Source organism: Nyctibius grandis, chromosome 33 (assembly GCF_013368605.1).
Source record: "Nyctibius grandis isolate bNycGra1 chromosome 33, bNycGra1.pri, whole genome shotgun sequence".
NCBI classification, from domain to species: Eukaryota; Metazoa; Chordata; class Aves; order Nyctibiiformes; family Nyctibiidae; genus Nyctibius; species Nyctibius grandis.
In genome coordinates, this window is record NC_090690.1 from 569,883 (window position 1) to 587,475 (window position 17,593).

The 17,593-nt window shown below is 46.1% G+C and overlaps 1 protein-coding gene across 5 annotated transcripts in view; it reads left to right on the plus strand.

Annotated features, from left to right (window-relative positions):
• The first annotated feature begins 2,141 nt into the window (after window positions 1-2,141).
• NSD3 (nuclear receptor binding SET domain protein 3) overlaps window positions 2,142-17,593 on the plus strand; it is a 43,019-nt gene continuing 27,567 nt past the window's right edge. For all 5 annotated transcript variants that reach the window (XM_068421597.1, XM_068421600.1, XM_068421599.1 and 2 more), the window contains exons 1-6: window positions 2,142-2,300; window positions 10,160-10,887; window positions 14,415-14,483; window positions 14,931-15,090; window positions 15,536-15,690; window positions 16,502-17,008. In XM_068421597.1, the coding sequence (XP_068277698.1) occupies window positions 10,204-10,887; window positions 14,415-14,483; window positions 14,931-15,090; window positions 15,536-15,690; window positions 16,502-17,008 (1,575 nt within the window). In that variant the 5' untranslated portion in view covers window positions 2,142-2,300; window positions 10,160-10,203. The remainder of the gene's footprint in view (window positions 2,301-10,159; window positions 10,888-14,414; window positions 14,484-14,930; window positions 15,091-15,535; window positions 15,691-16,501; window positions 17,009-17,593) is intronic.

Below are 17,593 nucleotides of genomic sequence, written 5' to 3' on the forward strand. Positions count from 1 at the left end.
ACCACGTCCCCCAGGATGGCAGAAGAGGGTTTTGTTGTTGGGTTTTTTTTTCCCCTTGGGAGCGGCTCTTGCTTGAGGAAGTGACAGAACAGGAAATTAAAACTAGATGAGCAGGCAAACACGAACGTCTGTCCTCAGAACCCAGCTCGGGAAGTGTCCGTTCTTTGTCACGCTGGAGTGGGCGGTCGGTGTCCCTGCACCGGTGCTCCGGCCTTCGAGAACTTGGAAGTGCTGGGTTTGGATTTCAGTGTGAATTTGTGGGGCAGCTTCTACGACAGTGCAGACCGGAGTCTGTTGGATGTGCTTGTTTACCTCGGTGTTTTCACAGTGTTCAAAACTGTGTTTTAAACGCGTTTAGATTATGTCTTCAAGAGTTTTTCCTGCATGAACGAGCACTAGACGCTTCTGTTTTTGGAGCTTCCCAACCAACAGGTCATTTCCAGTAAAAACTACCAGGAGCAGGAAAAATTAATGTGAAGGAAAACTGAACAGGAGAAAAGCGGAGGAAAAACTGTAATTCCTGTCAGAAGGTTCATTGGTTGTCAGAAGGAATCAGAAAGAAAAAATATTCTCAACCCTTCACTATTTCAGATGCAGGAATATCAGGACCCCCACATATTAATATTAACCTTAATATTAATGCTTAATATTAAGCAATTAGTATTCAAAGATGGGAGGAGAAGAGAGAGAGAAAGGCTTTTCTAGGTCACCTCCATTTTGGTGCCTTACTGTGTTTAAGGAGGAGGAGAATCGCTTTTTAAATTCACTTTAATGCAGCAGTTCCCACCCCCCCGTAGACAAAAAAACGCCTCCTCGCCGTGGGCTGCGTGGCTCCGCGTTCCAGGCCGCGGGAGACGCCGTGGATTTGGAAATCGTTGTTCAGCCTTTGCTCGGTGACTCGCAAAGCTCGTTCTCTTCAGCTTCCTCTTTCGTGTTGGGTCATGTCTCTCTTTCTAGCTAATTCTTCTTGTTTTATTATGGCTTTTTTTTTTTGCTGTTAACAGACGACATCTGATCTCCCATCTTGTTTACTTTCCATTCTCTTGCGCTTCTCTTGCTTTCCATTTTCCTTTTTTTTTTCTTGCACGTTAATGTTTTTGCTGCAGGAAAGATTTATTGTGCGCGCTTCAGTTGTGTTTTCTTCCGCAACAGAAAGACTTGAGGGTTGTGGAGGAGGGGAATTAATTGCAAACATCTCCATGTGTAATTTTTCAGCCAAAATAGGATGAGAAGCTGCTGAGGATGACAGCGTTTTCTTTCTCGATGCAGCCCAGCTGCCAAACCTCAGCAGCTAGACCCAGACTCCGCGGGGCACGTTGCGATCTCTCCAGAATTTGGTGTTTCCCCAGGCCTCGTGCCGCCCGGCCGGGGTTACACACGCGCGGTACGGCTCGGCTGTGCCGCCCTTCGGTGCGAGCGCGTGGCGGGGTTGGCAGGGCGGCTCCATCCGCGCGGTGGGGTCGGCGACGCCTCGGCACGTGCCGGGCTTCGCCGTGCCCGGCGCTTGGTGCCCGCCGGTGTGTGCGTCGCTCAACCCGCAGCCGCCGTGGCGCCGGTAAGCGCAGCCGGAGCCGCCATCCTCCGCGTGTTCCGCGGGCAGGGGCACGCTGCCGCCTTTGTGCGGCCAGGCCGGGGTGTGCGGAGCCACAGCTCGAGACCATGCCGTCCCCGTCCCGGCGGCTGGCTGTCCGTGGCACCGGGGCCCCCCGGGCGGGTTTCATTGTACCGGGACACGCCGTGCGCCCGCCGAGACGCCGCATTTACACGCGTGGTCACTTCCAGCGGGTCGGTACCGCGCTGACCCCCGGGCCCGCCCCGCCGGACTACAGCCCCCGTCGTGCCTTGCGGCGGGCGCCGCCCGCGCGGCCAATGGGGCGCGGGGGGCGGTGGCGGCGCATGCGCGGGCGCCTGCGCGGTGCGCGGCGGCGGGGGGGGGGCGGGGGGCGGAGGCGGCGGGCGCGCAAGCGGGGCCGGGTCCCGGGCAGAGCGGCACGGAGCGCCGCCTTCCCCCGCCGCCAGCGGTCGCCCGCGCCCGCCCGCGCCCCGCCGAGCGCCTCCCCCTTGGCCGCACCGGCCGGGAGCGGGCGGTGGGGGGGGGGGGCCGGGCGGCCTACCCGGGGCGGAGCCCGGCGCCCGCGGCGGGGGCGCGGAAATCGAGGCCGGGGCTCCGTCGCGGCCTGCTGCTGCGGGAGGAGGCGGGGAGACCCGCCGCTGCCGCCGCCGCCGCCCCCGCCGCCGGCCTTTGTCTCCGCTGGGCTGGGTGGACGCGGCGGGGGCAGTTAGAATGGAACAGACTGAAGGTGAGGGCGGCGGGCGGCCGCGCTGGCGGGGGCGGCCGCGGCGGCGCCGGCCCGCCCGGGCTTAAAGGGGCCGCGGCCGCCATGTTTGCTGCCGGCGCTGCGGCGGTGCGGTCCCCGGGGCCGCCCCCGCGGAGGGCGGGCGGGAGGGGGCGGTGGGCCACGGGCCGTCCCGAGCTGAGGCGACCCCGCGGGCAGCGCCGGGCGGCGGCGGCCCGCCGTGTCCGTGAGGCGCGGAGCCGGGCCGCAGAGGGCCGGGGCTCGCTCGCTCGTCCCACCCGGGTGGGTTTCACGCAAGCGGCGGCCCCCGGCGCCTCCTTATTCCCTGCTCCGGCCGACGGGCGGCTCCGCGGCGGGTACCTGGGGCGAGCGCCCGGCTTCCGGAGCGGTCCGGCGGGGGAGCCGGGCTGGGCGAGCCCCAGACCTCCCGGTGGGGGGAACCGGGGTCAGAGCCTGCACCGCGCTCCTCTGAACCGTGCAGCGCCGGCTTCGTGACCGAACCGCGTACTGGGCAACAACTTCTCAGATAAAAAGGTTTTCAGTGAAGGATTTGTTGTTTCTTGGATGGTTTGGGGTTTTCTGAGGTACTGTTGCATTGTACTGTGTTTTGATCTGTGTCTCACTCTGCTCTTTTTTGACTGTCAGTACACTCAGCAATTTTAATACAGTTTTAAATTTTCAATTTGTTGTTAAAAAAATTTTTAATAACAACATAGTTCTACATATACCAACCAATCCAAAAGACAGTGTAAAGTAGCCTATAATCATGGCTGAAGAAAAAATTGTAGCCTGTTTTCATGACTGTTTAGGTCTTCTTGTAAAGACACACAGAGAATGTTTCAGCAGTTAGATTTTAAAAAATAAATTTTTTTAATGAACTGCTTGAAAAGATTTTGTTCCAAAAAGTGAGCATGTGCTTCATGAAGTTACAGACTAAGAGTAGAGGGGGATGATCAAAGACTGTGTGTTTTGTTTTAATACAACTGTGGTTTGCATTTTTCAGTTCGGCAAGTTTGCCTGGGTTTGAAGTGATACACGTGAGAGAACGTTGCAGTTATTACACTGGTCATGACTCTTACGATGTTTGGTATTGCCAAAGATCTGACTTTTGGTTTTACGTGAATGTAAATCCGTGACTCTCCCTGACGAACAAAAGATTTTCGTCCACGTTTCCTATCTGAATCCCAAGGCTCTAAAAACAAACGAGTACCCTGAGTTCATTTTCAAGATAAACCCCTTTTCGCTTTTTTTTTTCCTCTTTAATGCATAGCATTTTCTTTGCTGCTGTTCAGGTTGGTTCTTTCCATGTCACCATGGGAAACTTGTTAAAAGTGGCCTTATCAAAACCATATTACAGACATGACTATTTCTTCTGGCATTTTAAAAAAAAAAACAAACCACCTTTAAAAAGGTGTGCAGGGAAGTAGTCAGCCTCACCACACGCTTTAAAGTTTGTCAGGAGGCCTCTGATTCACTGTCAGTGTCTGCCAGAAGAGACTGCTCAGTCCAGCTGAAGTCAGTAGAAATCCACAGGCTACAGTTTTTCTGCTAATGAGTCTACGTGCTGTTGAAACACTTGGCATTGTCTTAATGTATGTAAATAAAACTTTCCATGCATGATTTCTTAAGGACATCCAGAACAAAACAGGCCAAAGCAAGACTGCAAATACTGAATGCAGGAATCAAGAAGAATAATTATTTTATTTCTGCCTACAGTTCATATAATTTGAATGCCACCAGATGCTGTTACAGCTGATAAAGGCGGCCCTCCAGGTTATTTTTGACACGACTGTAGAAGCAGCGTGGGTATGTTCAGTTCTAGTGAGGAGTTTGGTGCAGGTGTGTGTGCTGAACTTCAGCAAAAGCCAGGTTCTGTGTTTTTCATGGTTCCAGCTGGGCAGTCGTAGGGTTTTGAGAGGAGGAATGGAAACACAACAGAAGTCAATTGCATCACTTAAAAATCCCGGCCAACCTAGCCCGTTCCAGCCAAAGAGCTGTCTGTTTGTAAAACACATATAGTGGTGAGCATCTATTGAGAATAGTTGCTGTGTGGATTAGACCCTTGAGATGACCAGTACCGGCACAGATTAGATACAGGCACACGTTGGAACGAAACTGTGCAAAAAATGGCAGCAAACATCTGTGTGGTGGCTCGGGTGATGAAGGGGTGGTAGGACACGAACAGATCTTTGAACCTCTCTGGTGCAGGTCTGTGTGGACAGGAGCTGGGTTGTTTGTGCCTAAGCGTGGCCTAGAACTTCTGCTTTCAAGGCTGTTGGTAGAAAGTCGGGGTGACGAGGCCGTGACACCGTTCACTGAACACGTAAGACTGACTCAAATTTCTGCTTTTTCAGCTCAGTCAATGAGCCAGGAGGACAGTTGTGTTCTCACAGGGGATACTTTCCGTCTATGTAAAATGCTTTGCCTCTAACAAGCGCTAGCCCAACGGCTTTGGGCAGGGCCACCCACGTGGTGGTTGTCAACAGAAAAGGGTAAAATTAATTCAGAAAGGTTTTGTGGAAACTGGGTTTAGAATATGTGCGTGTTACACTTTTTGTCAGTAGGTGTTGCGTCAGCTCATCGCTGTGATGACAGCCGGCCTCAGATCAACAGGCCTCTGTGGCCTGAACAGGGTTCGTTGGCTGGTGGGAGAAGGTGCACAGGACCCCGTGGGTCTCGGGCGCTCAGGGAAAGCGCTGCGGTTTCTCGTGGGCTTCTGCCTGACTCTGGCCAGGAACGGGCAGTTCTTCTGAGTTCTGCACCCAGCAGGCTTTGGAGACAGTCCTCCCGCCTCGTGCTTGGGAGTTTGTACCTTGGGCTCCTGTTCGGGGATGAGTAGTGGTGGGTGCTTCTGACATTTAGGAAACTTCTCTTAGCGTTGTGTAGTTACCGTATCTTTTCTCACTTTGTTGAGCTCTTCCTGATTGAGCAATAAATAACACAGTGGATAGAGGCAAGTTTGTGTATTTTATAGGTAAGTCCTATGTGTTGCTGTATTTTGTGCAAACCTACAAAACTCCCTCTTTGGGAGGAAGAAAAGCTTTAATCAGATGAGGTCAGCAGGGTTCAGAACTGTTTGATAATCTGAGGAGTCAGTTATTATTTAGTCTCCTGCAGCATGAAAGCGAGATTTGAGAACTTCGTAAGTATCTTGTTTTCTGAGAGTGAAGTGGCAAAATACGCTAAAAATGGCTTTAGATAAGTGCAATTGTTAGTGAAAAATGTGAACGCAGAGTATTCCTAATCTCCTTGAAACTTTCCCATGACTGAGCACTCACTGTTGAAGGTGTAACTGATTTTTTCGAGTTATGCTCAGTCAAGCTGAGAAGCTGGGGACGGGAAGTGAAAGTAACTTAGTGTTAATGTAGCAGAGAGCACTGTAAGAGCTCTGCTAGGTTGACCTACCTTATCTTGTATTGCTTGTATTTTTAATTTTGTTTACTTTTTCCTCTGATACTTTGAATTTTGACTTTCCCATGGGCAACACGAAAATATTTGCTCAAACAGTGTCCATGTGTAGAGTCTCAGTGTCCCTAAGCAGTCCTGTTTTCCTGCTTGGTCAGAAGATCCCAAGGCTGTGGGAAAGGACAAGTACAGAACGCTGGCTACCAAGTTGTAGAGAACAAAGTCTTTTTCTCTCATTAGGAAATTCAGTTGCAGTTTTGAAGATATCATTGATTTCACGTTGTTTCCCAACTGCTGCAAAGTATCCATTTCCTATAAAACTTGAAACAATTAAACTGTTTCTTTATCTGTTGGTTGAGTTCCGATGTCATATCAGTGTGGTATCTGTTGTGGGTCATATTTGGAAGCTAAATTCTACAGCTTGCAGGAGGCTGATAATGTAATTTAACAGAGTAATCACTGTTGTAATGAGAAGAATTTAATTGGAAATGCTTTTCTGCAAGATCAACGTGTATCACTGAAAAATCACGTTTGCTGGTGGTTTTAGGTAGCGCTTCTCTGCTGAGGAAGGACAGGTACGGCTCTCGAGCCTGCTGTTGGTGTTTCAGTTACAAGAGGGAATTCTTTGCCTTAGAGCTTGGGAGTGACTTTTACAAAGTAATTCTTCCTTAGGCTTAAACCTTGAGATCCCTGTATGTTCAGGATTTTTTTTTCCTATTCTATTCTATATTCTATTTCTCTAGTCTTTTCCGTTATTTCGGTAGCTCCAGGGGCTGTGCCTTCACTGAAGCGCAGCCCCGGTGCCTCTTGGCTGGGTAGCAGCTGAGAAACGAGCAAAGTAATGCCGAGTTTTGGAAAGGAAGAAGGGTGGGAAAATCTGGGTGTATTAACCACGACGACAGCGAAAGACTCCCTTGGAAGGAAGAAGCTCTCGATGATGTAAGCTCTGTGGGAGGAGAACAACTTCTTGTGTTTTAAGACTGTTGAGAGTCGCAGTTCAGTTAAGCAATAACCCTTGCTCTGGAGCCGGCATGGGAAGGTAGTGAGGCGGGGGTACAAACTGTCCCAGCTGTGAAGCACAGGCTAGCACTGAGGTCTGCTTTACACCAGTGAGCTCCAGAAAGGAATTACTTTAAAAAAAAGAATCAAAACTATTTTCTTTTACTAGTAACTCCTCAATCCAGTGTACGTAGAGTGTTTTGAAGTTCATTAATCCACAACTTTTGTCAGGTAGCAAAGTGAAGTCCACTGCTGACCCACCCTCTTCAGTTAGTGCCTGTGGAAGCGAGGGCACTGGCAGCTGTAGGGACTGTCACAGCGGGGCTGGCTGCTGCGCAGTGACGCAGCGCGGGCAGACTTTGGCCTGGAGGGCTGTATGTGGAGGAGATAAGAGGGACCAGACGCTGTCACGCAGCTTTTGAATTCTGTTAATACTGTGCCTGGATCTCATTAATACCTCTTTGGTGGGATAGTTGTACCAAGGTATCAGCAGAGAACTTCTGCTTCTCAACACTAGTCTACATTCCTGCTGCTATACCTTATTTCAGCCCTTCTGAGAAAAATAAGCTGTCCTGGTAAGAGCATTCTTTGTCTGTGTATGGGTAAGGCCTTTTGCTGGCTGTGTTAATCAAGTATTGCATCTTACTGTAGACCCAGACGGACGTGACCGTGACGAGAAGCCTGTAGTGTTGCCATGGCTCGGTGCTCTAGCCTTGTGACAGGGAGCTCTTCCTATTAGGAACAGGGCTGAGGCTCATAAACAGCCTTTGTTAAATCACCCAGCAGTCTGTAGATCATCAACTTTTGAATGATGTTATTAGATGGAATTAGAATGCGTGAATATGAATAGCCTAATACAGTACATTGTAGTCAGCCAAATATATGCATGTAACATCCCAAAGAATAAACAAACCTTGGTGTCCCAGTGAAATGCTGCACAAAATAGTTTGGGTTTTATCCCAACTTTTTAAAGTGTGGAAGCTCTTTTAAGGAAAGACTGAAAGTTGCCAGTGAAATAGAAAAAGGTCTGTTCTTATTTCAAAGAGATGGAGTAGGGTAATGATTTTTAGGGCAGAAACCTTTTGCTTAGGCTGTTGCACAATTTCAGTGCTTCTCAGACTGAAATGTTTGGCCGTGGATTGTATGAACAGCTTTCTAGTGTTCTGTGTGCAGCCTCACCTGATGTTGTGACCCAATTTTGCAGAAACCTTTAAAGATTTAAGTGAATTCAGCATACCAGCCTGGCAACAGATGGGAATTTCTGTAACGCTGTCTACAGCAACATGCCATTAAACTGCATTAAACCAGAGGGATGAACTGGGTGACCGATGTGTGACCCACAAGTCACCGTAGTAGGAGAGGGGTTTTTTTCCTCCCTGATGCAACAGCTGAGGCACAAGTTCTCAGTCTGTACTTGCTGAGGTGTGTGGCTAGAAGGTGGTTATACAGATGTACAGTTTCAAGGCAGTCTCTGGAATGTAAATATCCATTGCTGGTTTGAAAACAAGGGTTTGTGGAGGTTCTAAATCTGATGGTGTTGGCTGGGTGAAGGTCAGTTGTTCTGGTGGTGGTGGTGAGGGTTTTTTTCCCTCTTACACTGTGATACACATGCTCATTTGAGGAGCTGTACTCTAGTGAAATGAGGAGTCTGCCTTGATATTTGACATGGTAAGAACAGCCAGAGAACCTGCACCTGGGGAAAAAATGTCTTTTGAATGAATTATCATCCTTTCTTCTCCCTCTCAAGAGAGAATGAAAAGCGTTAAGGTTATTTTACCGCATCAGATTAGCATCCTCCAGCAGGACCCAGAACTTAAAAAGTTTCCACTCTTAGTCAGACTTATAAGCAGGAAAACATAAAGCGTCATTACTGAAATGCTGTGTGACAGCAGCAAAGTTACGTTCTTAACAAAGCACAGAATGCTGTAGAGTTTCTTGTTGCATAGTTTTGCTTTCTGCAAGCTGATTTTTGCTTGTTGTAGTCCTGCACCAAAGTTTGGGTCCTGGCATGAGGTACTTTAACAGATCCCTTATTTATCATTCTGGTGCTTAGTTCTACTAAACTAAACGGATGGTCTTACTTTTAGGGCATTTGGTAAAAGAATATTATTTAATGACTATTAAAAGAAAACAGCAACAGTGAAAACTAGGGAAGTTGAGAGTAATTCTGAAATTTCTTAAACTGTTTCTACTTTGACTCTGTCCATCCAGCACTGGATGTGCCAGGATGACTGAAGCGCTGTTGCAGCTTCTCAAGATAAGTTTAAGTATTCAGAAGGAAAAAAAAAGATTGAACCTGGTTTTAGTAACAAAAGCAGCCTAGGATGCACTTTCTTACTAGTGTGAGAAATCTGTTGTTTGCTCTTTGGTTTGGCAGATGTAAAGTAACAATTAATTGGTAAATAGTACAAACAGTCCCACTTCCTCTTCCTAGAATGGGTGGTGGTTTTGGGGTTTTGACCTCGGTACGCAGTCCTGCTCGCTCCTGTGCTGTCCCTCAGATACGCCGTCCCCTCGACAGGGACATTTTTGTGTTGGTTTTGTGGCTGATGTGCAGAGAGCTGCTGGAGAGAAGAGAGAGTTGTACAGCTGTGAGATATAAAAGTTACTGCGATTAGTGAATTTTGCTGCACAGCGTTGTGCTATTAAGTTGTTTCCCTAAGTCGCTTAATTACAGTGACAAGTGTGCCCCTACTTGATTGCACAGGGCAGTAAAGATGAACACAAACATCCAGGTAATCTGAGTATGAAGTCCACAAAGCATAGAGCAAAAATCTGGTCAAGTTCTTACTTGTTACTCTTATAACTTCAGTTTCTTTTTGCAGTCAGGGGAGGGAAGGGTTCTTAGTGTTTTGAAAACTCCTAGATAAGGTGTTGAGATGCGTTGCATTGGGAGGGTGAGAATTTAATGTGGGCAGGGTTATATGTAGATTCTTATTATGAGAAGTATCTGTGGGATGTGTTAATGGCATTTCAAACCCTGACCAAAAGGGCACAGTAACCCGCCTTTATGCCTACACAGAGACAGAGTAAATAATACAGAGCTGTGTTTACTTTGGAAGGGCTGAATTGACCTTGCTTGGAAGCAAACTTGTATTTCTTACCTGAAGGTTAGGTCACTGTATATTTCTTCTTGTTGAACATTGAGACGATTTAGGTGAATGCAAAAGCCTGCTCTGAGCCAGCAGTTGAGTTTTGGAAAGCTGACTTTGATTTAGTCTGATTCTGGTGTTTTAATATGCAATGGAAAATTGAAAGTGTGTATGACAGCCTTCTCAGCTGTGATCTAATTCTGGGAATAACCTCAGGTTTTGGAGATCTTTTGATGCTGAGGCGATTTTTCTCTCCCTCAAATTGGTCTTTAGATCTCTTTTATTTTTTCCCCTCAACAATTTAATTTGCTTAATTATTATCTTTTGATTTACACTGACTTCTTATTTCCCTTCCCCCACCTGTAGGCCCTATGAGAAAAAGGGAAAGCTAAGGATGCTGGAGCAGAACAATGGATTTCTCTTTCTCTTTCATGCAAGGGATCATGGGAAACACAATTCAGCAACCACCTCAACTCATTGACTCAGCCAACATCCGCCAGGAGGATGCCTTTGATGCCAGCAGTGACATTGCTGAAGATGGTGGACAAACGCCATACGAAACCGCGCTGCAGCAAGGCTTTCAGTACCCCACGCCCACGACGGAGGACCTCCCGCCCATCACCAATGGCTACCCGCCCACAATCAACATGTACGAACCTCAAGCCAAATACCAGACATACAGTCAGTACCCCAATGGTTCGGCCAATGGTTTTGGTACAGTCAGAAACTTTAGTCCCCCAGAGTATTACCAAATGGAAAACTCTAACACGAGGCCGCACGAAGCTCTGGAAAAACCCTCCCCTCCACAGCCACCGCCTCCACCACCACCTTCAGTTTCACAGACGGTGATTCCAAAGAAGACTGGCTCACCAGAGATCAAATTAAAAATAACCAAAACTATCCAGAATGGCAGGGAATTGTTTGAGTCCTCTCTGTGTGGGGACCTTTTAAATGAAGTACAAGCGAGTGAGTATGCTAAGGCGAAACATGAAGGGAGGAAAGAGAAAAGGAAAAAAAGTAGCAAGCATGACTCTTCCCGGTCGGAAGAGCGCAAGTCGCACAAAATTCCAAAATTAGAACCAGAGGAACAAAATGTAAGTGGAATAATAGCTTCAGCCATCTGTATACCTGATGTTGTTGATGGAGTGTGCATCTTCGGCAGTGTTTTTCCTTACTTTTAGTCATATACGTACTTAAAGTCATGAGGCTTTACTTACTGGTCAGATATTCTATATTAGGTTGCTAGGAACTGTATTTCTAGGACAACACGGTTTTGGTGAAAAGACTGCATATAAAAAGGAAATGTTAGAAAAGCTTATATCATTTTTTTTCAATATTATTTAGCGTTTTAGCATGTTCATAGTTTGCTGCGCTTTGGAGAGTGTTGAAGGTGGAGCTCTTGGCCAAAAGCATACACGTTCCTAAAATGTCCTCTCAAAGTAATGCTGGGTTATTCAGTGGAAAGGGTTACTTGGAGTAATCAGCACTGCAGCTTTTAATTAATTTTTGAAAGATGTTCTAAATATCATGATGATGTACAAAACCCAAGAGCTGCGTAGGATATGTAGGAGCCAGCAGAAATTAGTATTTTAGAACATCAGGCAAATTAGAAATACCAGTTGATACAGCAAACTTTGGGAAAATTCAGTATTGCTGTCTGTTACTGTTCTGTCAAGTCATGTGATGTGGTCGTACACATACAGGGTGTGTGTGTATGTGGTGTTTTAACTTAGATTCCAGGAAGTAAAGACACAAATTTCTGCCCTTTGGTACTGTCAGCCGTTCTTTTTTCTTCAGTTCTATAAGTCACCTCATTACTCCTGTTTCATTTTCTCTTGCTTATTCCTGCCAGCTCTGTGATACTGGTTTCTGTATTTCCCAGTTTGAGGGGAATGAGTAGCAGAGGGGAGTGGCGAGTGTCAGGAATGGGGAAGTTGCCATATCAGGCCAGGACAGAAATTGCCCAGCTCGGGCTGGGCTGTTACACTGTATAGCTGAGTTTCTTGGAAGTTCCTGTGAAACCCTTTGGTAGTTGCTGCTTTTGGTAGGTTTGGGAGAAGATCCTCTCCTGTAGGGATCAAGGCTCTGGTCTAGTATAGCAGGTTGATACACTTGGTGTAGTAATACTGTTATTATTATACACGCTGATTTCACACGCACGTACGCCCCTTACCAGGAATATTTACAAGTTTTATTTACAGCTGTTACATCTGCCTTCTGGTGAGCGGACCTCTTCCAGAGGTCATCTTGGTGATGTATCAAGATTTTGAGCTTCTACTATATTTGATCACCACAGATGACTCTAATGAAGCTCAGTAAGATCTTAATAAACATTGTAATCCAAAGCTGAAACGGACTGTCCAATTAAAATACGAGCCATCCGTGGCTGCATTTGTACATAATTTTCTTGATTTTGGAAATGCCACTTTCAGGCGTGTCCCGCTGGCAGCCTGCTGCCAGGAGGCGGTGGCAATGGGAAGGCAGTGCCCCGAGGGGCAGGGAGAGGGGTCTGCTCTCACGGTCAGCACTGCTGAATGCCTCTGCTGCTCCTGGGTTGCTCGTCCACCTGTCCTTGTGTGCTGCTGTAATCATACATCTGTCCTCCAAGTTTCACATAAATCAGACCTCAGTGTATTTGGTTCTTTCAGAGCTCAGCTAAGGACGTGGTCTTTTATCCAGGCTTTCTGGCCTCTTCTCCAGACTTCCGTCACCCCCACATCAGGCTGTCAGTTTTGCCTTATCCTTTTGCCCTCCCTCTTACCAGGGACCCTGATTCTGCTCTTGAAACTTCAGCTGTGCCTGTCCCTGTTTGACTGGTGTTGCTTGGTTATCACGAGAACAATCTTCTGTCTTTATTGAACTAAAACTTTGCCTTTCACATCCCAAGTCGTATCTGTCATCCAGAATTCACCAGAAATCCTGGTCTTGCTTTTGTCCTCCCTTCCATTTCCCTTTCAGAAAGCGTTGTTGCAATAAAATCTTTGGTGTTTTTCCCCCTTGTTTCAGACAGCAGGCTGCTCTGACACGGACGGGATTTTATGCTAGTGGCTTTCGTTATGAGTTACCCAGTGCAGTCTCAGTTTCATCCTCCCACCGTTTGGCTTTCCACTGCACGATTTCATCTTCCTGTACGTTCATCATGTACACTTTTGTCATCGTTAGTATTAATGGCATGAGACTTGTAACTTCGGATCACCTTAACAGGCACAAACAGCACCTGTGGTACAACAGTTGTTGTACACTTTTACACTCAGCACGGCTAGTTGAAAGCAGGGTGATCTGCAGTTGTTTCCTCGTTCTGACACTGTAATCTCTGTGGAAAGCCACTGCCTGTGGGAGGGTGTTCATACTTGAAAGGCTGATTTGAAATCAAAATGTTATGAAAACATTGTTGAACTTTAAGCTCTGAATACTTCTTTTAACAATAAGCTGCTCTGCTCGTTAGCTGTGTTCTGCGAGGAGCCGAGAGTTTGCAGTCTGTGTAATCAGCCTGGCTCTTCTGGCAGAGGTGAAGTTTCCAGTAACTCACTGTAGCAAAAGCAAGGCAGGAGGCATTGCCGTGCTTTCTGCTGCACCAGGGAGGGGTGATTTCTGCCCAGCAAATATTAATATGGTCGGTCTTAAGTGATCATTTTCTACAGACAGCTCTAAATGAGATACTGACCTATGCCAGAACTGACCTTAATTGTTCTAGGTGATGTTTATGTGTGTTTCCTAGATTCTCTGGGCTGAAGCATGCAGTATTGACTAACGTGGGGACTTCGTTTTAAATGGACTGGGTATAATCTGGATTAACAGCGTTATTAGTTTCTCAGTGCAGGTGTCTGACTCCTCTTTTTTGACTCCTTTGACTAATGACTTCTCCTCTGGTATAGTAAAAGCACATGTCTGGTCTCTGTCACATTAGATAGCTCATGGTCCTCCACTTATCTCCTCACCTGCTGTGTCATCACGCTCCCTATCATGGCGACTCCACCGATGGCATTAGCTTCTGTTCCGTGGTGATCCCTCTTCTGGCAAAACCTTTTCCTGTCCTGCTCTGCCAGAACAGACTGTGTGTGTGCCTCAGCCTGGCTTGTAAATGCACCACAGGCTTTATGTTGTTGACTTTTGATCCTCCAGATATATTGGTCAACTGTATGCAATTTAACATCAATTTTACAATTTTCATATTGTATATTTAATATGATTTTTGTAATGTAGTTTTTGCAAATAACTAGTGTAGAGTGAGACTCATCACGTTACTGTGGATATCCTTCATGTGTTCTTCTCTGTTTCTTTGAAGGTGTATATTAATTTAGTGGAACGTTATTTGGGTTTACTGTCCCTGAGTGTATGTTCTTCTGTCACCTGTTACGGGAGAACATTGTTGTGTGTAGGTGTGATGGTAATGTAAATAGTGTAGGGAAAAAAGATATTTTTTTGATTGTGATGCTGCTGTGTTTTGAATTGGACATAAGGAGTCGTCACAGTTGTATTTACTGGGTTCATGGTTGCCTTTCTCTCTGTGAATTATTTTTTCTGCCTGGTTTCATTATTATGCTTTTTTTTTGTTTTACTGTCCCCTTACCTTGTTTGTGTTTGTTTTCCTTTTTTCTCTTCATTGTTACCCATTTCCTAGAGACCAAATGAGAGGCTTAGTGTGCTGTCAGACAGACCAAGAGAAGATACAGTGTTGGAGGAAACCCCGGTTAGTACACATACTAATTAACACTTTTTGAACTCCTAGTGTGTTACTATGTTTGGACCAATTATTACATTGTCAGATAAATCAGTTGCCTTTTCTTTGATACTCTTATTAGTCGTTACTGCATCAAAACATCTCTCATTGTATTGTATTTATTGCTTTATTTTATCCCAAAGGCAACATTCTTAGTTAACTTATGAAGCAGAAACTTTTTTGGGGTGGTGGTGGAGGTTGCTGTTGCGTGTCTTGGTTTGTCAGTGACTGCCTTGTGCAAACCCTCGCTGTATGGAACTCCTTTCTGTGATGTTTCTGAGAAATGTTTATCTCATGTTAGATTATCAAACGTCAGGGATACCTGAGAGAAACGTAACAAGTCCCTGTAGACAGCGTGTGCATCTCTAAGTGTGCTGAATTGTCTCCCGTAGCTTTAAGCTTGCATTTTCTTTGTAGGTCCAGCAGTTCTTGCCTTCTCTTCCAACACAAGTCACCCATGACGTCAAGTTTCAGGTTGGCGATCTGGTTTGGTCCAAGGTGGGAACATACCCGTGGTGGCCTTGCATGGTTTCATGTGACCCACAGCTTGATGTTCATACCAAAATTAATACAAGAGGTAAGGGAGGAAGATCTTTGCCAGAATATATCAAGTATCTATAGTTGTTCCTTTATTAAAAATACCTTATCTTTGAACTCCCTTTGCAGGATGAATTCTGCTTGTGTGTGTGCTAAACAGGACTATTCCTGAGATGTATACAACTAGTACCTATTAAATTGCCTCTGCAGATGAGCCTGTGCAAACTCTGCTTGTGCACAGGTCTCCCACTTTTCTCAAGTCAACATATTTATGTGAAGACACTGATAAGTGTGAGAGTGTTCGGTGTGGGCAAGGAATACTTATCTTCCCATCTCAAATTGTTCTAAATCTCGGCCCGTCTTATCTCTAAGCTTTAGCTAGGTACTTCCACCTGCAGGAATTGAGTGACGTGGAGGAGGAAAGCGTAATTTAAACCAGCCAAGTGATGTTGATAACACTGCTGACTAGAATTTTTCATTTTCAGGTGCTCGTGAATACCACGTTCAGTTTTTTAGCAACCAGCCGGAGAGGGCATGGGTGCACGAGAAGCGCGTTCGAGAGTACAAAGGACACAAACAGTATGAGCAGTTATTGGCTGAGGCTGCTAAGCAAGCCAGCAACCACTCTGAGAAACAGAAGGTATGATGAACAGTAATTGTGTCGAGGGTTATCTGCAGTGCCTGTGTAAGTGAAACTCTCGTGAGGCAGTTCTGAAACACTGCAGTGCTTCACCCTGTGGAGGATTGTCTGCATTTCACTGGCAGAAGTGTTTTTGCAAAGATAGCGAAAATGTTTCCGTGCTCTTATGACTTTCATGTGAAAAGGCTGATAGCTGCACCTGCTCTGTCGGCTCCTCATGATTGTAGTCATCCTGGGCATTGGAGAGAATTTGAACATCTATATTAGAATATAAAATAAAAACACTGCCTGTGTGTTCTTTGGAAAATAGGGTTTTTAAAGGACACTCTTCCAGCCCCTGGTACTAGTGGATATGTTCTTTTCCATTGCTTTATTGGAAAGGAAGTGTTAGCTACAGGAATCACTTACTGTGTAGATGGACTACTTCAGTCAATATTTGTGCTAATCAAAATACTGATGTGGAAGGAAAAGAGTGTTTATAGAAAATAAGGAGGATTTAAGTAGATAAATTAGGATTAATTCTGTGTCTCATAACAGAATCATGGGCTTGAATGCTGCCTGTTCTTGTCTTCAGTGAAGTTGTAGCTCAGGGCAGACAGTTTTAATTGTGATAGTCTTATGATCCAGCTCGAGTGCCTGCTTGTACTCTGAGCAGGGGATTCGCTGTCCACCTTTCACAAAATACCCTGTAGAATGGAGAGTAAACTTAAATCTGCTGCCTGAGAGATTTAAAGAGCCTCAGGACTGCATTTTAAGTGCTATACGTGGCAAAATCTTCAGTGTAATTAGCTGCTTGTCTTTGTTCCTTAAGATTCGCAAACCAAGGCCGCAGAGAGAGCGAGCTCAGTGGGACATTGGTATTGCCCATGCTGAGAAAGCGTTGAAAATGACGCGGGAAGAGAGGATAGAACAATACACCTTCATTTATATAGACAAAGAGCCAGAGGAGGCTTTGTCCAAAGCCAAAAAGACTGCTGCTGCTGCTAAATCGGAGCCCAAGAAGAACAGACGGCCGAAGCCAGCGTCGAACACCCAGCCTGAACACGCCAACGTGGTAGCAGCGTCGCCTCCAAACGCTGAGGTGCGAAGGCAAAGCCAGCGGAGGCAGTCGAGTGTGGAGGAGGAGGAGCCGCCTCCTGTGAAAATCGCATGGAAAACAGCTGCAGCCAGAAAGTCCTTACCGGCCTCAATAACCATGCACAACCTGGATCTTCAGAAATGTAACATGTCTCCAGTTGTTAAAATTGAGCAGGTTTTTGCCCTTCAGAATGCTGCTGGGGATGGAAAGCTCATCGATCAGTTTGTTTATTCCACTAAGGTGTGTACTTTGTGTGGTGACTCCTCTTTTGTTCGTGAATTATCCCAAGTCTGTCTTACTGTGGAGCTTAAACTTGTGTCCACCAAGCTCTCACGATACACGTTCCTTTCATTGGAGAGATTAAATCTAATGTAAGACAGACGTGACAACAGAATCTTTAGTGCACTTAATTTCGGTGCACCCAAAAGCCTCTGGCAGTAACCATTTTGGTGGCAGAGGAGCTCCCTACAGATGCTCACATTTTTGCTCATAACACATTCAAAATGCTAAAGCTGTCTAATTCCAGCTTCCTAGTTGAAATAACCCAGAAATTATCTGTAAATTTTAAAATCAATGGATTTGTGGGAAACAGATGAGATGACAAAACTGTTAATAATGTATTAAAAAGTAATAACTACATTTTGTATAACAGACTTTTAAAATGAGTTCTGCCTCCTGGCTTCCTTCAGGTGCACAGCAGCTTCTCACAGTCAGTGTAAGGAAAAGGTTTAGGACTATTTCTCTGCCTCCTTCTTCTGCCTCTCTACCTGGAGGGTATTTATTTCATCCTAAGCATTATAGAGAAGGTAATGTTTAGAAGAGTCA